At 41.1% G+C, this 20,455-nt stretch overlaps 1 protein-coding gene across 1 annotated transcript in view; it reads right to left on the reverse strand.

The window, feature by feature from the left end:
* The window catches only part of sdk1a (sidekick cell adhesion molecule 1a), a 281,598-nt gene that overhangs the window by 147,974 nt on the left and 113,169 nt on the right, over window positions 1-20,455 (reverse strand). Inside the window, exons 2-4 of the mRNA XM_064315729.1 lie at window positions 12,478-12,637; window positions 8,374-8,480; window positions 7,749-7,896 (exon numbers count right to left, since the gene is read on the reverse strand). Coding sequence (XP_064171799.1) covers window positions 7,749-7,896; window positions 8,374-8,480; window positions 12,478-12,637 — 415 coding nt within the window. The remainder of the gene's footprint in view (window positions 1-7,748; window positions 7,897-8,373; window positions 8,481-12,477; window positions 12,638-20,455) is intronic.

A 20,455-nucleotide genomic window follows, 5' to 3' on the forward strand; every position in this document is an offset into this window, starting at 1 on the left:
AACTAGAAGTGAGACATGGTTACACGACATGTGATAAGCGCTACATAACAAGAAGAGTGCAAAATGAAAGTGCTTGATGAAAATACTGTACAAGCGATACCTGAGAGTGATACTAGATTGGGGGTAACCCTGTGGAGGAGTAGTGTTAGAGTTACTCAAGGTACAGACTGTTAAACAAAGAACAGTCTGAAGAGCTATGTCTTCAGACCAGGGTAGAAAATGAGCAGTGACTGAGTGGTTCGTGGAAGAATGGGGAGTTCTTTCCAACCACTGGGGAGCTAGGGTAGAGAAGCTCCTTCAAAGAGATGCACAAAATCTGTCACACTTCAACGCATCCTAAAATTCTCATCCATAATAGGACAAAATGTTGCATTGAGGAATGCCATTGCCTCATCGTTCGTGTGGATGGCAGTCCTGAATGCTGTTCCTTTTACTTGATTTCCGCACTGCTTTTAAGACGGAATGCTATAGGCATCACCCATCGGGCAACTGAGGCGTTCGTTTGATTTCATAATATGATAATATATGAATAATGCAAAATGAGCCTATTTTTATAACCTTTTCCACTACTGTGTTCTTATCCTTTTATGCATGGCAGCAGTCTGCTCTATTTTAGTCTGATCCATGTTGGAAAGCTATTATGTGCATTACTGCATTTTGATGCAAGAAAAATATTTCTTAAGCAGAGGCCTATCGCAAGTGCTCAGTTTTATATCTTATTCATTACACAGAGGTGTCTAACTGGGAATTAGGGTCAGCTGCCATCGGGGCACAACCCTGTGTCCTGGGCCATCAGGTTACCATGGCAGCATTAATTACTGCTACATCCTGCAGGTCACTAGAGCACTGGCTGTGCTACTTTGCCGACAGAGACAGGACATGTCAGTCCCCCGCGTTTAGGGCTTCTTTCATGGCTGACAGGAACTCAGCAGATGCCAGCTGCACAGGTTGCAGATGTCCAGTTTTAGATTAAAATGATCTTTCCCAGAATTACTTTTCAGTTAAATCTTCTAAATTTATTTACATTTGAATTCCCATTCAACGTGAGTTTCAAAAAATGTAAAAATGCATGTTTTCAGGAATGGCAAAGAAGCATTCTGAAGTTAGCGAGCCCATGTAAAGTCATGGTTGGGGCTGCTGGATGGCCCATCCTGTTCAGGCAGGGTCACAGTGCTTAGATAGGACCCGCGGTCTGGTATGGAATCGGGACCGTGCCAGTTCTGACCGTGGGCAGAAACAAACAATTCTGTTCCAGGCCAGAGAAGGGAGTGTTTTCAGTCGGCTGGGATGACACATCTCTTTGCGTACAGGTGACCCCTGCAGGTGGATCAGGTGCCAGCAAGTTCGTCTTTTGAGCTGCAGGTGAAGAGACTTCCCCTGACTCGCCTCTCTGTGAGCCTGACTTGCGAACTGAGGTGTGCTAAAAACCAGGAGGGGCTGACATCACATTTTCAGAGAGGAGAGCACATGCTTTTTAGCACTCTCCCAAATTGAGAGCAGTTGCATCTGTCATTAGCATCGCAACATTAGCATGACTGTGCGTTCCAAAATGAGGAGAACAAAAATTGAAAAAAGCGTTATATCTATGGCACGGTGTCAAGCACATCGTCACTCAGTGGCCCTGAAATGAGTGATTTGTAAATGCAGCCCACACCCAAAAAAACATCTGCCACGCGTTTCATTTTCTCACAGAACCAGCCGGGGTGAATTCTGACAATGTGCAGAGCAAACTTCAGAGCCGTTGCGTCTGCCCGCTGGCATTTAGCAGTGGAAAGGGAAAAACTCTTGTGTCATTGTGCTAACCATAGCCCCCACCTGGAGTCCCCGTGGTGTGAGAAGACTCAATTATTTAAGAGCATGGAGAGCAGTGGGTGAAAAATGTGGAGACAGGCCTATGGGGGGGGGGGGGGGCGGGGGCTAGGCTGGTTGGGAGGGGGACCATTGGGCCCCCGCCCAGGGCAGTCTTGTTGACTGATGATGGCTGGCCGTAATTAACATTGCAAGGGCACTCTGAGCCACCAGCTGCATTACCATCAGAGACAGAAATGGCTTCATGGGATTAAATCAAACTAAACTGGCCATTTATCGTTTCACCACCGTGGGCAGTAGGCCACTCCTACTATGAAGAGTCTGCAGGAATCTGGCTGGCTAAACGAGGCAGAAAATGCGCTATGCTAACAGAGAGACGTGCTTTTTCCACCGCAACAGCTGACAGAAGCACGGTGTTCACATTTAATAAGACAAACCCGCGGAAGGTTTATGCATAATACAGCGCAGCAATTTAAATAATGCAGCTGTTTACCGGTGATCCAGTGGCAGTCGGATGACTGGCAGGTAGAGAGCAGTCAATCAAAGCTCAATCATTAACTACACGAGCCATTATCTAAGGCAATTGAGGCATTCAGAGCCATTTAACTGATGCGACCGTATGAATTCGCCTTAGGTTGTATTAGTAGGCACGGCGTTACTCCCCTGTTGCAGGTGCTCAACAGAAAACATCATCGGCACAATCAGTGTAAAAAAGGCTATTGCACAACCATAATATATGGAATAGAGACATCAACCTCTTTCCCATTATATGAAACTTTCTTTTTGACAGTTGGTGTTTTCTGTGAAATGCTTCTGTTCTGATGTTGAAAAGGAAGGAAAAAGCGTTTGGGCCAATTATGAATAATGTATCTGACTGCCAGTGTTTACATTCCAAGGGGGGGAAAAGGAGACAACTCTGCCTGGACAGGGCGGGGCATCGACAAGCTCCACAAGCTGTCATTTCTGGTGCAGGGAGCCATACTGCCATTGCACACAATCTGTTATTTCATGCTACATTAAGAGACCAGAGGGACATTTCAATTATCAGGGTGAATTGAAATTGTGAGCAGACAAGTTCAAAAAGTAATCAGAACACATCAACCTCCTCCCCCACCCAATAAAGTTTTGATTTTGCACAAAATGTCCTTGAAAAACAATAAAAATGCACAAATATTTGCTTTCTTTGTCCTTTATTAATTCTGAAAAAAAGTGTTAATGAAAACAGAGAGATGTTTAATCAGTTTAGTGTATTAAATCTGAAGGTGTAAAATGAAACCCACCCTTGCGGGAATTAATTTATCACCTTACAAGCTACCAAGTATTTTTTAAATTGGTAAAAATATTTCATATGAAGTATAATCATTGATAATGAGTTTATAGAAATTGAAGCAAATTACTCACGGAACTGGTACCATTACCCAAAATAATGCCAAATTTAAGTTCCCTCCAGATAGGGGGTAAGAAATCCATTACCTACAGTACCCCCCTGTTTTCTGTCTGGAAACAACTGCAAAACTCAGTAAATCACATCACATACTTTGTCAATCACCTTCTTCACTTGGGGTTTTGCAGAAGGCATCACACTAATTGTGAAAAGCTAGATCTTGGAAAAGAAACATCACAGGCAGAACAGGGGGGTTTAAAACCTATGTATGCCGGTACTGGTTCCAACCACTACTGCAGCTAGTGAAATATAATAAGCTGCTAATTGTTTATAATCAGACTATTTTACACCTCGATCATTTACCCCCGAGCCACATTCTGTCAGAAACAGCAGTGCATGTCACGAAGAATAAATGTCCCCATTTTCCCAAGCAAGCACTTTATAATAGGTTAGACTAACAAAATGCTTTCATTTGTGCTGTATGGCTAATGATTCCCTCAAAAAGGAATTACATATTTTAAACTGAAGAAATCGTAGGCTGACAGGTGAATTTATTTATTTCTGCTGAAAGTGTTATAGAGTTAGTCTACGCAAAGATATTCCAAAAGAACGAGCAGGCATTGGGGTTCCCGGGACCCAGTTTGATAGCCCCTGAGAGTCACCTGACAGAACTTCTTACTTCCAAAGTACCAGTAAGATCGTTGGAAGTCAAATATAGCACTCCATTACAATAACCATTTGGTGCATTACTTTGTTTTCCAATTGCTCATCTATGTATTCATAATTTATGGTCCCACGTGTTTAACGGAATTTGGTCCTTTCTAAATGAACCAGGCTTCATGTCAACACGAGCTAAAGAAGGCACTCTTTTAGCACTATGGCTCAACGTGTTTGAGATCAATTTACACCAGGCCACCACGTTTGTACAGAAGACAATGCAATAAAATCTTCCCCTGGAGTCTTCAGCTGAACTTAAAGATATTAATGAGCCATTCTTAGCTCATTAATATCCAAATTAACCTTCTCATCACTCTGAATAACTCCCACCTTGTTGTCAAGTAAATGAACAGACAGGTAGTTCACTACACAGCTAATGCACTAGGTCACAGTGCAGTGATTCACCCAAGACTGTGCCTGTGCTGTGTGGCATGACATAATAGGCTTCAGCTTCATCCAATGAGGGAGGCTACTCTGCCCTCATAAGATAGTAGCGACTCCTCCGGATGATCAGGTGGCTGCTGGTTTGTAGCGCAGGTGTGCCAGAGCTCCAGCTGGCCAGCTTTCTGCACGGGCGCAGGTGGCACTGTAGTGACATGTGCGATTCCAGTTATACCAAAATGGAGGGGGGAAAAGGGGACATATCTTTCTGAAAGTGAAAAAACAAGCAAATCGTTTCAAAGGAGCTTCGCGTGAATGTACCCTTCGTGCCCCTTCACCGACTGGCTTGCCATATTCACTGATGCGTTTTCACAGAAGACAATGCAACGAAATCTGCCCCCGGAGACTTACTTCAGCCGATGCTTCTTTCAGCAAACCAGCGAGCCCTACCGAGGAATCCGATCAATTTAATCAATTCAATGATGTGTGTGATTTTCACGCTCAATTACAATGCATCAGCGTAGCAAATTGAAGACATCGCTGAATGCGTGTTCATTTTATATCAACTATATTACCATCATAGCATATGAAGTAATACCAACAAAAAAAAACAATGGGGTATATCTGAACAGAACGAAAAGTTATTATGGTGTCATTAAAGCATTGATTTTAACCTGATGATATGTTTTTATTCAGCGCATGGGCTGCTGCCATTACAGAGCTCGCATAAGCGTACAATGCGGCGTGACAGTGATGATGGTGTGGCGTATGTTGTGATAAGGCAGTGATGGGGAAATGGCCGGGTTGCGTCTCGAATGATTGTCAGGTGTGGGGAGAGAGAGAGAGAGAGAGTGTGAAGCAGCCTCCCTCGTGTGTGTGCAAACGGAACCTCGGGCCTCGAGCGTGAAAGGAATGTCTGGAGCACGTCTGCTGCTGTTCCAGAGAGGTGACCACATTTCTCTGAAAAGCAGTACACAGAAAGCCAGGAGAATGGATAGCCTATTCTTGTGTTACAATACAATACGATACAACTTTATTCTTATGCTAGTTAGTTTAGGGCCACAGTGAATCACACATTGGCAACTGTCAAACATCTTTTCTTTTCTCAACTTTTACTGCACTAATAATGCCCATATTACTGAAAGTGTTTTAGCCTTGACATGTAATGATTTTGTCTGTCTGCTGTATCAATCACTGTACTGTTGTCAGTGTGCATTCTCCGTTCTGTCTTGGTCAAATAAAGAAATAAACAACGATGACAGACAGATATGGGAGTACAATGCTATAATATCTATAATGCAGATGCATTAAGAATGATATGATGATAAAACATTTGTTTTAAAGTGGTTGTTCTTGGCTGCTTGTATTTACATAGATAATCCGTGCAGCATTTCATGCACCCGGACACATTCCACGTAGAATTCAGAATCAAATTCTCAGACATCACAAGTCTGTTTCCCTAGCCAGCGCTTTCATTCAGCCTTGCTATATTTACGCTAATATTATTTAAAGCTCGCCCTCTCTGCCACAGAAGGCCTTGTGTTGTTGTGCTGATCCATGATTGCTGAGAAAAGTGACTGCCATCACTTCAATCAGTAAGACCATGCCTCCCTGAAAGGCCTACATACTTTCAAAGTTGTAGGAAGGTCAACAGGTGGAGGATAATTTGTTTTCCCAGTGTGTAACAAAATCTGCCATCTTTTGGTCTTTCTATGTATTAAACTGACATCTGTACCTTCAGACTTCTCCAAACTACCGGCGAGCATCTTTCCTGCTTCAGTGTTTGTGTTCTGCCAACACAAGATTACTCTTTTTCCACTCAGTTGACTGTATGCCGAGAGCCAGAGTGGCTCTGATCCATAAATGATCAAGCTGGCCTTCCAATTGCGATTGATTCCCATTGCCACCGCGTTTGGGATCTGCAGGCAACATGCTCGCTGAGAAATGCAAGAGTGCGCTGCTAATTAGAGAGGCAATTTAAAAACCCGCGTCCAGCCAGGAAAGCCTTGCCTTGAGGGACCGTGTCACAATTCCGAACCCAGATTAAGAAAACTGTTCCCTCCCATACATTTCCTGCAAGTAATTAAGGCGTACGTTATCAAAAGTATGGAGACCGATCTGTTCCCCTTCATGGTATTGTAACTGGTTATTGATTCCGGGCCATATTGTCCCACAGAATGACTTTGCGTGTCTACAAGAGCTGTTCACCTCTTCATCTTACTTCATATATTTATGCAGAATCTCTGGTAAAGTAAACCCTACTTCTTGCCCAAGGTGTCTCCCGGCAGGAGTCATTCGGACCATATGTTGCTTCTTTTTATCCAGCCAGGCTGATTGTGCTGCTCCTCTTCCCGACACAGAACAATTAAGAATGTGACATCACATCCAATTCCTGTGTAATGGGCCTGGCAGCTATCTCGATTGCCTCATGCCGCTCAATCTAACACCTCAGCCTAGACTGTTGCTGTGTGTGTGTGTGTGTGCGTGCTTGCGTGCGTGTGTGTGTGTGGGCCAAACTGTGGGCTGAATAGCCCATTTTCTGTATCAGCCCTTGACCAGATCAGACTGTGTTGTAGGACTTGATAAGGTCTGATTCGTTCAAAATGCAACTACAACGGTATTAAAACTAGGTGCACTCCCTCCCATTTTTTTTCCTGTAAGAATAGGACTAGAGATAACACAATCCTTTCAGTCAACTCCTACTCTGTTTTTGTAACCAATTTTTTTGTACAGTGCGACTAGCTTTAATGAGCACATCTGTCAACCGAAACCTATGCTTACTGTACTTTTTAAATTTAAAGGGTAAAGTGTGCGTCAAGAACAACCATCAGTCAGGTGCTTTTATTTCTGTTTAGCCAATGACTTTGAATTTGACTGATTGTAATGTTTCTCACATTTATTTTCAAACTATCTAGGAGCATTGTTATTAAAAACAAGGTACTCTACTAAATTATAGTCCAGATATAGTAACGGGAAAAAAAAATATCTTAAGTTAAATTAAAGAGACTTTGAAGGAGTGATAATAACTCCAGGCTCCATTAACAGCTACTGACTGTGTGAGCTGCTAATTCCACAAAGCCAATGAGATTAAAGGGTGGGAATATCAGGCATTAACTGCAGTTTTCGGATGAGGTGCGGGGGGGATTGGGGGGTGGGGAGGCTGCCCGGGCTTGCTACACTCATTCGCGACTTTGACCAGAGTGCTTCTTCCTGAGGGACAGCTGACTGCATCCTGCACCAATGGAGAATCCTTGGCAATCACTACAGTCTGCTGCAAAGGCCTGAGGGTAAATGCTGCAGGCAATTACACTCCTCACAGGGGGGCCACGGGTCTGGAGCCAGGGGGGTGACCGGTGCCAAGCTCTGCCTAACCTTCCCAACGAGCGTCGCATCGCTCCCCAGCCACCGCCGGAAGGAGGGCCACCTCAGGTCAGCAGGGCCGCAGCGGGCTACTCACACTCTGCCGCTGGGGATGATCTTGTAGCCGTCTCGGAACCACGTGACCTGCGGCTGGGGGAAGCAGCTGACCGCCGGCGAGCTGAGCACGGCCGCTTTGCCCTGCGTCACCGTCTTCCTCTGCTCCGACTCCACGAAGTTTCCCATGTCTGAAAACGGAGGGGCATCGGTAAGCGCCAACCGATTCATCCGTACGTCCTTTACGCCAACGCTACACCGCATTTATTTAGCGACGAGTACAAAGAAAATCTATCCTTTACGTGAAATGAAGGAGTGACCAGTTCAGACAGTTAAACGAAAGACTGAAAACATAAGATGAGGTCAATACTTTATTGATTGAACAGAGTCAAATATTTGCTCTACTTTCACCCAGTCATGATAATTCTTGTAATGAGATTTACTGTTCATTAACAGCTTGATCTTTTTCATTGTTTATGCAGTCATAAACATTATCATGGTAAAAGCGAAGAATTTCAAAACAGGGTGTGCTGAAAAATAATGGAAAGAAATGATAATGCAAGAATCTAGTTCTGCACTTGCTACCGTATTGCGTACGAATCGCCTCTTGACACCTGAACACAGCACAGGAGAAATTTCACAACGCAATGTAGTCAATTTGCACTTACAAGCCACCTGTATTTCCGCTTTCCTCTGAATGAGAGTGCCCATCCTGTTCCTCACCACGCACTGGTAAAATCCAACATTCGAGCGGTACAGAGACTGAATGGTGTACCTGTGAGCAAACAGAAGGGAAACGCACACGATGAAGACAAACTCGGTATAACTTCATTTTCAAAATCCAGTCAAGTCTGCATTTCCTCATTACGCTCAACTTCGGAAATGACAAAACCGTGCATATATTTATTTGTGATTTATAACACATTCATATTCATATGCAATTAACTTTTCCTGTTTGAACCAACGTTAGGAGCAAATAGTGTACCTGTACATTCTCTACTTTTTCTTTATATTTCTGCAAATGTCAACATTTCTTCAGCTTCATTATTATGGTTTTGGAGTCAGCAGTTTAGAATAACAAGGGAAAAGAAATTGGCTCATGCAACCTCGAATGCATCCCATTCATTTTTCATTCAAATGTTTTACCCTTGACAAAAACCTGGATTTGAAATGTGTGCCTCAGTAGTCAGAACTGCAGCTTTTTTGCCAACCTGCACATTAGAGCGAACAATTAAAATGCAATTAGATTCCACAGGCAGATGATTCAGTGTTAGCTCACGGTGATGGATCTAAGACTTTAGCCAAATACCATTTTTCACACATATTTGAGGAACAGATGCAAAGCATTAAAATGTATTGGCATTTCTAAATGTGAAGCCTCTCCCGTCAACGAACAGTTCTGCTCAACATGTCTATTTGTGCAGAGAGAAAGGCCTCTAATGAAATTCATGTTTATTGCATCTGTTAATCCATTTTTAATACAGGCTGGATCTCTGAGGAAATACAGTAAATCCAATGCATATACATTTGCTCATAGTATTTTGTGAAAACACAAATAATTAAAATGTTTGCCAATAAGAGAAGACTTATGCATTTAAAAAATGCTAAAACCTTCTTTCCCCATTCAGATGTCCTCTCTAAAGCAGGGAGTATACTTGCTGTGGAAACTTCGAACTTGCTAGTTAGTATGAACTAAATTACGCAAATTGACGCGTTGTTGAATGAAATTCCGCATTTGAGCTGGTAGTATACTTGCTGTGGAACTTTGGTTAGATTGTATGAACTAAATGACGTAAAATGATGTGCTTTCGGAGAAAACAAACTGTACATTGACTTCGACCAACGCAGTGTGCACATCCCTGCTGGCCGAATTAGCCAAGATGTTCACACATCGACGTAAATGCAGCTGTGTTGGCTGCATCCCATCTCCACGTCAGATTAAGCGTACGAACATACGATCTTCTCGTACTTCTTCTCTCTTTTGCAGCACTAAATAAATTGAAGCAACTTTAAAATCATCAACATCCATCTGTCAGTTTCAGTTCCTTTACGGCAGCCATTGTTGTTTTCTGTGTGCGGTGTAGTGATTGCAGTCACTACTGCGTTTCCTGTGGTCATCACAACTGCAGAATCTGAATCTGCGTCCCCAATAGCGGCAAATGTCACTAAACAAAGAGTTCAACGCACAAAGCATACACGTGTTTGTATGCAGCGCCGTGTTCAGAAATGGTTTGATTTTATTTGCCTTTTTATAAAGCACACTCCCTCCAAAAGTGTCTAAAAAACATACGTCTCTCCAAATGCAAGCTGTACGTGATAATGTATGCAAATCTTTCTTTTTAAATAGGCCTGACCATAATGAGTTATTGTCTGTTAAAAGCTGCATCATCTGAGCTGCTGGCTAAAGCACCAGTCGCTGGTGCAGTTATGCGCTCCCATGATTTGGAATTCTGTCACCCAGGGAGGGAAAGTTTAGTGTGCAACCCTGCCTCACTGCACAGTAATGAGTCCTGTCACCGAGCAGGTGACTGGAGTCTAGTCCTGCCTACACAGGCTGTAGTGCAATCCAGTGCAATGACTCCACAGGCTAATAAGAAGCAGTGGTTGGCTGCACTTGCTTCTGCACTCTAAGTGCAAAATCAGACATGTCGTAGCATTGAGACAGGCTACCAAATATGAGTGGGCATTCCAAATTTATAAAATTTGGGGACGCAAATAAAAAAAGCTTTAACATCAAGGATGATTTAATTATTTTTGAAAATGTATTCCAGTTCACCCTAACATTCTTAGGTTTGACAGTTACAGTACACTAAAGTAATGCTATAGTTCAGTCAATGTTCTGTACTCACAGACTATGTCACATTAAGTCTATTGTCTGATCAAAACAAATCAAACCATACTATATTTCTTTAACCTATTTTATCAACCAAGTCAGCAACCGCAACCCTACATTGATAGATCCTGGCTTTCCACACGTAATATATACTACCCATCAGAATACAGTTTCAGAGTGTTTCAATATTATTTTAGGATGTTTTTAGTTCTTATTTTTGTCTTGAAATGACTGTACTTAAGCAAAATGGAGCTGGCATTCAAGAAAGAATCAATCTACATTTAGCAGAAAATGGCATTCAAGATTTAATACATTCTAAAATGTATTAAATCTTCAGTCAGAAGTTACAGAATTTCATACCAACTAGAGCATTTAGTAGCTAAATTAAAGATTTTTTTTCTGAGAAGTACAGACTGTAGATATTCAAGTGAAAACAGGGATGTGATCCACAAGGAATGTATAAAATAGGATATACAAGCGAGAATATATTATTTTCATTTCAATGTATTGTATGCCCTATTAAATTATGCTTAAGGCAATTGTAAAATTAACAACATCAATCTTTCCTCCTTTGAGATTTTCACCAACAGTCAAATCAAGATATTCAGTATGGTGCATTTATGTGTAGCCAATTACCTGATCTTACCTATATGATTACTTTTGTTTGTCAGCTTTTTAAAAGTACTTATTTTAACTACTTACAAGAAAAGCAACCATGTTTACAATTGAGCACTGCGGCTTTAGTATTCAGAAAGACCAAATATACAACACTGAGTGGACTGGAAACTGTGGAAACATGGGAGCTTTTAGAAGTTCAGCACTCATAAAATGAAGAATTACACATTTAGAAGGGTTTAAGGTCTTTAGAAACACTAAAAGCATTCTCCTCAGCAGAAGGGGTAGACAGACACAGAGATTGTAATAACTGGTATAATGTGTGTCACCTCAGATATGTTCAATGCCTGGTTTATTGGATTCTTATCCAGCCTCAGCAATAAGCTTGACATTTTTGCCAGATAGGTGGTACAACAGAAACTGTGGTGGATGCACCGTTCCCCGCTGTTGCTGGGTTACCGTGTTGAAGGGTTTCAGATCGTGACGTGACCGAGCATCGAAAGCAGGTGGATTATTAACCGAGACGTTCCTGGCAGAGGGATGGAGGCTGAAGGCCAGGGCGACACGCGTGACTTTGTCGAACTTGAATACGGCCCCTGTTGTCTCACTCTCACTTCATTAACCTTCCGCAAAAGAACCAAAGACTCAATTTTGATAGAAAACAGAAATATGTAAATGGTCCCCAGAATGTGCACAAGGGGGTATGTGAGTGCAATAAAATGTCCTTGAGTTGCATGCTGGTTTCTGTTGAAAAATTAAGGTTTTGTTCCTTTTTTTCATTGGCAAACTCAATATGTCTGATCGTGGCAAGCTTGGGAGGAAATAATAGTTTTAAATTGCTAAAATTCAGTGAAATGCTTTTGCTGAGTACTCACTATACAACTACAGACATCTGTTATCTGCAGATAAATACACACACAATGTCTATCATCAAACTTATGTTATAAATCCTGGTGATAAATGTCTCACACAAACAAATGAGCACAATTCCAGATAAATGGATGTATGTTTCTTAAACTTTATGCAATTTGGCCCTGTTTCCTTTACATTGTTCTCTAAAGCAAGTATTCGTGCGACCAAAGTGTGAAGTGGGAAAAACATGCAAAATGAAATGCAAACAAACCACCATGAATTAAGATTCATAGCAATACTGATATTGACTCTCTAAACTTTGTGAAGAAAAAAAAAACTTTCATTTATTTGCATAAAACCTCATTTAACCCTGGTCTATGTCTCAGTTGGAAAACTGTGTTGCTCTTTTCCTCAGTCCTCAGTCTGATACAAATTGTACAAATTGAAGACATTACTGGGTAAAGGGATTTACTTGTATTCGGGAGAGAAGGATGTGATGTCTGTGTTGTTGAGCATCCATTTGAACTCCAGGGGCCAACTCCCCTCAGCCAGACAGGTCATGACCAAGCGATTCCCCTCCAGGTGGATTTCTGGGGGCCCTGGCTCGGTTTTGAAATACGGGGCCACATCACCTGAAAGGCACACATTGGTCGTTAACAAGGAGTTATGACACAGTTAGTGCTACAGTTGATAAAACGACAATAGAATTTTCAGCGGAACGAAAAACTGAAATTTGCAAAGAATTCTTAAAAGTTTTTAAGAATATGACCTTCGACAGTCGGTGTTTTCAACATTAACTCTTTAAATTCTGGTACATCTAAAACTTGTTACTAACCAAAATGTAAACAGGAAAAAAAATGTACAGATGTGTAAATGTAAGATTGTGAAGTATACAAGGCTCAATTCTTATTATTGCACAACATTGTAATTGCCAGAAATCTACAGCATTTTACAAATAATCAAATTTACAAATCTAGAGTTTTTCAAATATTGGACCCAGGTTTGTAATAAAAGAATGTCCTTGTCCATAACGTCACATGGACCTCACACACCGATAATGATTTGGTATCCAAAATGCAGTGTTACTATAAAAACTTTAAGTAGAAACATGCTTCATAAAATTGCACTTTGTCAGAGTGTGTGTGCATGTTTTTTCCAGTTTCATCATGATTAATTCAGTTATAACAAATAAAAAATGGCATGAGCCTCAAAATTTATTCTAAACTGATCCCTGGTCTGCCATAATCTTTATCGTAATATGAAATGAAACTGTTCCAATTATGGACAACGAGAGGATAAAACAGACTCGAAGGCAGTTGTGTTTCACTGCGTGTGTGTATGCAATGAACTGTAATGTGTGTGTGTGTGTGGAGGATCTGTAATCATTCATGTTGTTTTTGTTTTTTTTTAAGTATTAGGATCTATAAGAGATTATATCCATCAAAACTGAAGAATAAGTGTCAGTTCACTGTAAACTGTTGAGGATTTACTGAATTACCTCTCTAACTGATGAGGGGCACTCCATATACTAAATTGCATTTGAGTGCTGTGGAGATGGCGAACTGCTGCTCCCAGTCCTGCTTTTCGATTCTCATGGTTACGGCCAGGCAAGGGAAATAGATGGAGAATCACAAAGATCACTCCATCATACTGAATTAAAGCACTGGCTCCAGAACTGCCAAGGGCGCATAAAACTGACACCATGTTCCCAAACCAAGAGTTACCGCAAGCAATTCCAGAGCCTCCTTGGTCGATGTCATACGAGAAGATGTGTTTCTCAATCCGGACTGAGGGACTCCTGTCTCATTTAAGCCAAAAATACCTTCAGCCTGCCCCAGTCAGCATTAAAATACCTAAAGCCATCCCGTTGGGTAAAGGAAGAATGACCTGACGTGCAAATCCGAGGCACAGGTAATTCTGAGTGATGGATGGGCTCAGCGATCCCAGCAGGGTTTTCTCCGTCCCGTTGTTACCACAGGCTGATATTACACCGTTAAACCACGAGTGAGGAAGAGAGATTAGTCTAACCACTGGAATGCACAAGCGGAAACTCATACTGTATCGCTCTTACTGAGCAAATTAACTTTTCACCTGTACATGAATCAGAGTGCATTGGGTGACAGTGACACTTAGCGATTTGAAAAGAAGGCTTGGAAACAGAAATGTGCTGTTTTGAATCCCAGGTGGAATGCACCAATCGGAAGTTTGAGAAGTGCGCTCAACCCAAATTGCTTCCATAAACAAGAATGAATATGTAAAACATTGTATGCACTGTAGCCTGACCTAGATAAGAGTGTCATTTGAGTAAATAAATGATGAGGGGGAATTATTTTTATTCATTTTAAGCATTCTGGAGGCTATAAATTCATGATATTGACTGAATTTGCTGTTTCCAGCCAAAAGCATAGCATTTATTTTCTTTGGGTATGCATTTCTGTCAAATATATATATATATATATATATATATATATATATATATATATATATATATATAAAGCAACACATTAATGAGGCAATGTATCAATACTCTAAGTCCACTGCAAGCACAAATATCAGCCATTATATAATGAAACTGAAATATCACAACGTTATAAAATGTTTGATCAGTATAATCTGCTTCCTCACAACTTCAGGTTTGGATACTGAATTCCCAAAATTTTAGTTTCCTCCCTGCAATCAAAATGGCAGCGTCATAGGCAGCTCCAATCATACGTAAACAAGGTTTGCACTGTGTATTTAAAGGTCAAACAGCTTCTTCCCATAGTCATAAGTCATGGAGCGTATGTATAAAATGTAGCACAAAATTGCAAATACAGTTGCTTGTTTGCCACAAATGTTTACACCCGAACATTTTATGTCCTCTTTGAAATTTGGCATCGGAATTGCTGTTGCTGACTGTATCACCCTTTTTCTGCCATCATTTGCTTTCCATTGAAGTTGATGCACAAAATCACACTGTGCAATAATAGGCAATATGGCCCGTAGAACACTTGGCTGGGCCTTAGCAGGCAGTGAGCACCGGGCAATGGCAGAGTCATCTGGCACATTATGTGTGGGAACGTATTAAATAAACTGTCAGTTTTTCAAAGATGGCAGATTACTACAGGAAAGTGATTATGAGCAACTGCCATCGATTGGAAGTAAACCGCAGATTGCACTGCTCTGCATTCTCAAGACTACCCCTAGCATTCCGCCTGCAGCAGCGCATGGAGTACAAGCCATTGTTTCCTTACAGAGGGAATGCGGCTCTTCATTAAGGAATTCAGGCTTCCTCGTGCTCCCTTCCTCTACATAACGAAGAGATTCCAGGTCATCGACACCAGTATAATACCAGTTATACAGTGTCTTACAAACTAAGGGCCTTGAAACCTTGGACCATTGTCTTAACAGTCCAATATAAGAATTTTGCATTGGAATGACAATAGGAACTATGTCAACAGCTGTCATCCACACACTGGACCGCCTACCAAAGTCAGTGTCGATCCCATTATATCAGCTAGACTGGGAATACATATTTTTAATCAATCCTTCATCAGCAAGATTATGGTAAACAAGGATGCAGAGGAAGACAGACCAGGCAGATCACATCCCGTAATACAGTATCTGGATTTATTTGCCTCTCTGCAAGGCCTGTAGGAATATTTGTCTTCCTAATTGTAGGCTTGAAAGCATCCTTTCAAGCTGACCATTGTTCAGGTTACAACCAGGCAGAGTGCAGGCCTAAAGCACACTGCTAGAAGCACTGTGTATTTCAGTGGATTGCCAACGGTTTTATAAAGTACAAACATTAAGGGGAACTTAATACTGATACCAATACTGAACATATTATTTCTAAAAAAAAGAGGATTCAGTGCTACTGAAAGAATGACCACTTCTGCTGTATCACAGTGGAGTGCACAGCAGGGAGCAGTGGAGCGGAGTGCTTTCTACGCCCATCGGATCCCACAACTACCATCTCCTAAAACAACATGAAGGCATAATTTGTGTGACACTGTCCAGTGTCATACAAATGATCCCAAATGTCCCAGTAAAGAGAAAACACAACTTACACCCAGCAAGCAAGCAAGCAAGCACATATCGCATGGTCATCAGTGCCAACTGTTAGCGAGCTGACCCTTTGGGAATTGGCACTGGAGCCCTCCACGGGCTGCAGGACCTATCACCAGCTATTTTGCATTCTTTCAACAGCTGATCTTCATCTCGCCTGCCACGCCTTAACTGTCCAACCAGTGGTGATTTGCAAACCACTGATGGATCTACAGCTGTGCCAACAGCATGCTGCTATTGGGCAGCTAGTTGTCACAATAATTCTTGTTGGGTAAGGCCACCATAATGAGGGACAGTGAACAACGACTAGCATCCAGAGGGGGGAGTTGATGTTAGTCGAATACCGCATGTCGTTCAGAGTGACCCCAAACCCCAGAGGGAAGAAAACTCGTCTCCCCCCCCCCCCAGTGCAATCCACCTTTCTAGCTACAGCCAACAACTACTCCCACTTATTTACCAACTTTCAGGAAGGTTCAGTAATTGAGACTCACCTGACAGACGTTTGGAATACAGGATACATCAGCTAATTAACTGAATTCCAGGAGAAGAATATAAATATGCAACACAGCCTCATGCTCATCTGTGTAGAGGTTTTTCATCTGTCTGACAGCACAGCATAGACAGGAATATCACTAATATCACTTATCTGTTTGACACCAAGGGAACGTCAAAATAATTCCTAACAGGGTGGTGTTTTGACACATAACTACTGTCACAGGCCTGCAAATTACTGGATATCTGAGACTTTGACCATTTGGGAGAACACCATGACGACATTCCTACTGAAATCTCAGTTGTGAGTCTGTATATGTTTTTCAGTTATTTATTTGACAGAAAATACTTGAAAGGGAGCACTTTAGATACTGTGTTTTTCAGGTCTTTAGTTATGTGTTTGACAATTGATTTGAAAAGTAGCACTTTAGATAATGTTCATTTCTTGTCTTATTTGGTCTGTCAGATAAAGTATTTGCAGTGAAGCACTTCATATCCATTAATGAAAGTATTTATAGAACAATATCTGACTGTCTTTGCTTGTGTACATCCCCCCTCCAAGCTGCCCCACCCCTGATTGCACTGATTTTCCCTATCTGGAACTGCCTTGTTGGCAATCAACATAGTCAGCCATTTCAAACCACTTAAAAGGGAGTGCACAAGAACTTCTCAACTAGGAGTTCTTATTATCATCTGGAAATGATTTAGATGATAACGGCTCAGAATGTAGTTTAGTTGTCAATTAAGATGTGTTTTTCACCTACAGTTTGGAATATAATATCTTTATGTTGTTCAAATCTGTTTAAAAAGGTGGAGAAACAGGAGCTTTGAAAACCTTGTTTTAAAGATTCTACTTTTTTGGGGTGCTTTTGATGTGTCAGACCTGGCTATACCTGTCACTTCACTTTACAAAATGTCTATAATGTACAGTGGGGACTATTCCGTTCAGTGATTTTGATTTGTTTTGTGAATTCACTGAATTGAAAATGGAATAAAATGGTGTTCAAGGGTAGAGGGGATCTTTCGCAGGCTGAACGTAATATTGCATGCCAGCCCATCATCCACAGAGGTGACTGTGTGCTGAATGGACCATTCCTATGGCTTAGGAGGAACCTATGCTATTTTGAATGCAACCTAACATAAACAGATAAGAATTTACTGAGCACTATGCTCATATAGGAATAGTTACTCAAGTGTTCCACAGGCATTCCAATTTTCATTTTTCAAATATAACTATTTTAACTCTTTAACTCACAATAGTCTTTACTAGCTTTCTCATTAGTGGGACCCTCACAAATGTTTCTAATAAGTGGAGCCACTGATTGTCATACAGATAATGTCCCCAGGTGTTCCAGATTTGGTTTAACTAATTGGCTAGTTCTCCAAGAGCAGGAATCGATACCTTTGCTATAGTTATGTTCTTTGGCGAAAGGGTTACACCATAACAATCAGCAAAGCAAGGAGCTTAGGGATGCACCGATTGATTAGCCGTGAATCGGAACGTTCGCCTGTGTATTCCGGTACAAATAAATAGTCGGCCATCAAAGTGAAGAGGCTCGACAACATCCTCGCAATAGTCTGATGAATAATTAGCAAGTGCAACATGTTCAGGATTTCGATTTTAAACATTCTTAAAAAGGTTATCCACATTAAATGTAAAGCACGTTGACTCTACTTGCACCTTTGGAGGGGCTTACTAGAGAAACCGACTGTGGCAGATGTCATTCCATCCATTGTTGTACTGAAACGTCTCCTAAAAAAGCACTGGCACAGATCACGGTGTGAAGCTGTCAAAATGCACTCTCCTGGAAGCAGTTTAAAAAAGATTCAGCCACACTGAATCAGAGCTCCTTCACTGTGTAGCTACAACAACAATATAACAACAACAACAACAACAACAATAATAATAATAATAATAATAAAAGTATCTGAATGTATTGGTAACCTATAGAGCAGAAATAGAAAACTCTTTATTTTTCTTAGTTACCCATTGCTTTAAAAAAATAATAATCATGATCAGTGCACCCCTAAAAGAGCTCTTGTGAATATTTATTAAACCCTTGAAGAATTGGCTTTTTGTTTTTCTAAATTCTAAGTCAGCGTTCTGGAACTCCATTGCTTTCAATTGCCAGTAGTGTTTGTTACATCATCGTTAGAATATTCAGTTAAGAACTTTCTAATCACATATTTGTGATCTCAAACCTTAAAGAGTTAAATTCTTCGTAATCATAATTTTGTATCATTTCCATTCCAGCAAAGAGATCAATTTCCTGTCCCTTTGCCTTGATACTGTAAAAAAGAACATAGCTTTTTACAGTATCATGTTTCTGTGCATCTGATGGCCACTCTCCAATTCCTTTGTTAGTCTGCAGAAAGGAGAAGGACAGCTACTCTCTCCAGGGCTAGCAGCCAAGTGGAGAGAACAACATGGATTAAGCAACTCCCCCATCCCCTTCCCTGCTCCACTCCTCAATATGCTCAAAACACAGAGCTTCAAAGACACACTGTGCCCTCACTGAGATAAGAGACCTCAACCCCCACACTGAAGGCCCATCCGTTCTGAAGGCCAGGCTGAAATTGGGGCACAGGACCAGTCACAGGGTTATCTAACTGAAGAAGCCAAAGCAAAGACGATAGCTAAAAACCATGCTCTCATCCACATTCTAAAACAATGCTTTCCGTGGAACATACCACACAGGAGTGGTCATGGGTTAACGTGGCCAACTGCGTTTGTTTCTTTTTTTTTTGTTTTTTTGGCCCAACAGCTATAAAGCTGTACAGGATTATTCTTCGAAAATTTAAGTACTAACGAGTAAGAATTTAAATTTACAATTCACCATGTTGGCAAAAATAAACCAGTTTTTCCACATTTTATTGTGAGATGACTGCTTGGTTTTGAGATTTAGATAACCAACTTTCTGAATGATAACAACGAACAAACCACATTCAGGAGAAAGGAAGCTGTCAACTAAGGGATCTATTCTTTATAAAGCAGCACACACAGGCTTTGTAACCAATCTTCCCATAACTCAGGGACAAAATGCAGAAAAAAACAACAAATTTCATGAATTCACCAATACCCGAACAAGAGCTTTGAGGCATTATATTCCTTGTATTACAATGTTCGAATCTTAAATGACAGCATGCAGCCCCTTGAAATAACTCCAGGTGGTAGGACACGATATAGATTTGCGATGTAATCATTTTAACTGGCAGTTACAAAGGGTACAATGAATCCATCTCCTGGCTTTTGTAAATCAGGAAATTCTGACTGACTGCACTTCACCGAGTCTATTCAGAAAATTTTGGTCCCATGCAAGCCAAAATGAAAACGCTTTTCATAGCTTTTTTATCACACCGAGGAGAATGCCGGTGGTAGGTGTAAGGATACTACTGAGAGAAGGATTCATGGTGACACCACATGCCCTGGCATGGTCCTCCCTCAGTTGAGAGTATGCGCATACCAGCACATTCTGCAAGAGCTGTATTCTGATGTCATAAAGAGTCTAAAATGAAGCTCATCAACAAGCAACATAGCTTCTGTTGCTTAGTGCTTATGCACACTGTTCATATCCACAGGTGCCTAAGCACTCTGTGCTAGCCTGTTGTGAGTACAGTGAACTACCATTTACAGCTCAAAATGCATTAGAGCAAAATGGAGAAAAAGGAAAATGAAAGTTAACTTCTATTTTCTAGCTCCCAAAGCTATCAAATTTCATGGAATATTATAAGTGGAAATCAAATTAAAAGTCAAATTAAAATTCAGAGTAACACTAATGAAGTGTAATATTCTCAAAGCTGCAAGAAAGGAAGTAGCTTTCTCTTTTGACATTTGTCACTAGTATCATTACTGTATACACACACACACACACACACAGTTCTGATTTCACTTTAGCTGACACCCATTGTGG

Source organism: Anguilla rostrata, chromosome 17 (assembly GCF_018555375.3).
Source record: "Anguilla rostrata isolate EN2019 chromosome 17, ASM1855537v3, whole genome shotgun sequence".
Classification (NCBI taxonomy): Eukaryota; Metazoa; Chordata; class Actinopteri; order Anguilliformes; family Anguillidae; genus Anguilla; species Anguilla rostrata.